Source organism: Octodon degus, unplaced genomic scaffold (genome assembly GCF_000260255.1).
Source record: "Octodon degus isolate 3935 unplaced genomic scaffold, OctDeg1.0 scaffold00002, whole genome shotgun sequence".
NCBI classification, from domain to species: domain Eukaryota; kingdom Metazoa; phylum Chordata; class Mammalia; order Rodentia; family Octodontidae; genus Octodon; species Octodon degus.
The window spans coordinates 32,892,382-32,893,126 of NW_004524578.1; the positions used below are offsets into that span (position 1 = coordinate 32,892,382).

General features: G+C 74.1%; 1 protein-coding gene across 6 annotated transcripts in view; it reads left to right on the plus strand.

Annotated features, from left to right (window-relative positions):
* The first annotated feature begins 359 nt into the window (after positions 1-359).
* Rictor (RPTOR independent companion of MTOR complex 2) overlaps positions 360-745 on the plus strand; it is a 158,605-nt gene continuing 158,219 nt past the window's right edge. For 4 of the 6 annotated variants that reach the window (XM_023711875.1, XM_023711876.1, XM_023711878.1 and 1 more), the window contains exons 1-2: positions 369-439; positions 612-659. In XM_023711875.1, coding sequence (XP_023567643.1) covers positions 391-439; positions 612-659 — 97 coding nt within the window. In that variant the 5' untranslated portion in view covers positions 369-390. Of the gene's footprint in view, positions 440-611; positions 660-745 lie in introns of all 6 variants that reach the window. The other 2 variants (XM_004623425.2, XM_004623426.2) reach the window with 1 other exon arrangement.

Here is a 745-nt window from a genome sequence, read left to right on the forward strand (position 1 = left end):
AAAATAAGTCTTTTGGCTCAAGGAGGAAGGAAGCAGGGCCGGCTCTCGCACGAGCCCAGAAGGCGCCAGCGGGGCGCAGCAGGTGGCCGGCCGCGTCCAGGGCTGCCCCGCCCCGGCCGCTAGGGCCCGGGCCGGGCGGTGTTCGGGGGGCCGCGTCCTCCACGCGCTCACGCCCACGGGCTTCTCGCCCCCGGCTGGCCGTCGCCGCGCCCTTGCGGCAAGGAGGAAGGAGGCCGGACGCCACTCCGGGACGACGCGGCGCCCTCTGCGCGCCCCCGGCCCCGAGGGGCGGGGGAGATGCCGCGGGGGGCGGGCGCGGCGCGCGGGGAGGGGAAGGGGTTCTCGCGCGATTGGGCGAGGTTTCCGGTGTTGTGACTGAAACCCGTCAATATGGCGGCGATCGGCCGCGGCCGCTCTCTGAAGAACCTCCGAATACGAGGTAAGCCCGCTGCAGCCTTTGCTCCTCACCGCTGCCCGGGCCCGCCACGCCTGGCGCACGTCTTCTCCAGGCTCTGGGTTGGGGAAGCGAGCCGGGACGCTGGCCGGAGCCGGGCAGTCGCTGCTGGCCTCAGAGCGAATCCTAACTGGGGCTGTGTGTCTGTTTCGCGCAGGGCGGAATGACAGCGGCGAGGAGAACGTCCCGCTGGATCTGACCCGAGGTAACGCGGGGCGCCGCGGGCGCCAGCCAGGGCGCGCGGTGGGGAGGAACCGGGCCCGGCCGGGCCGGAGGCAGGGGCGGGCCGCG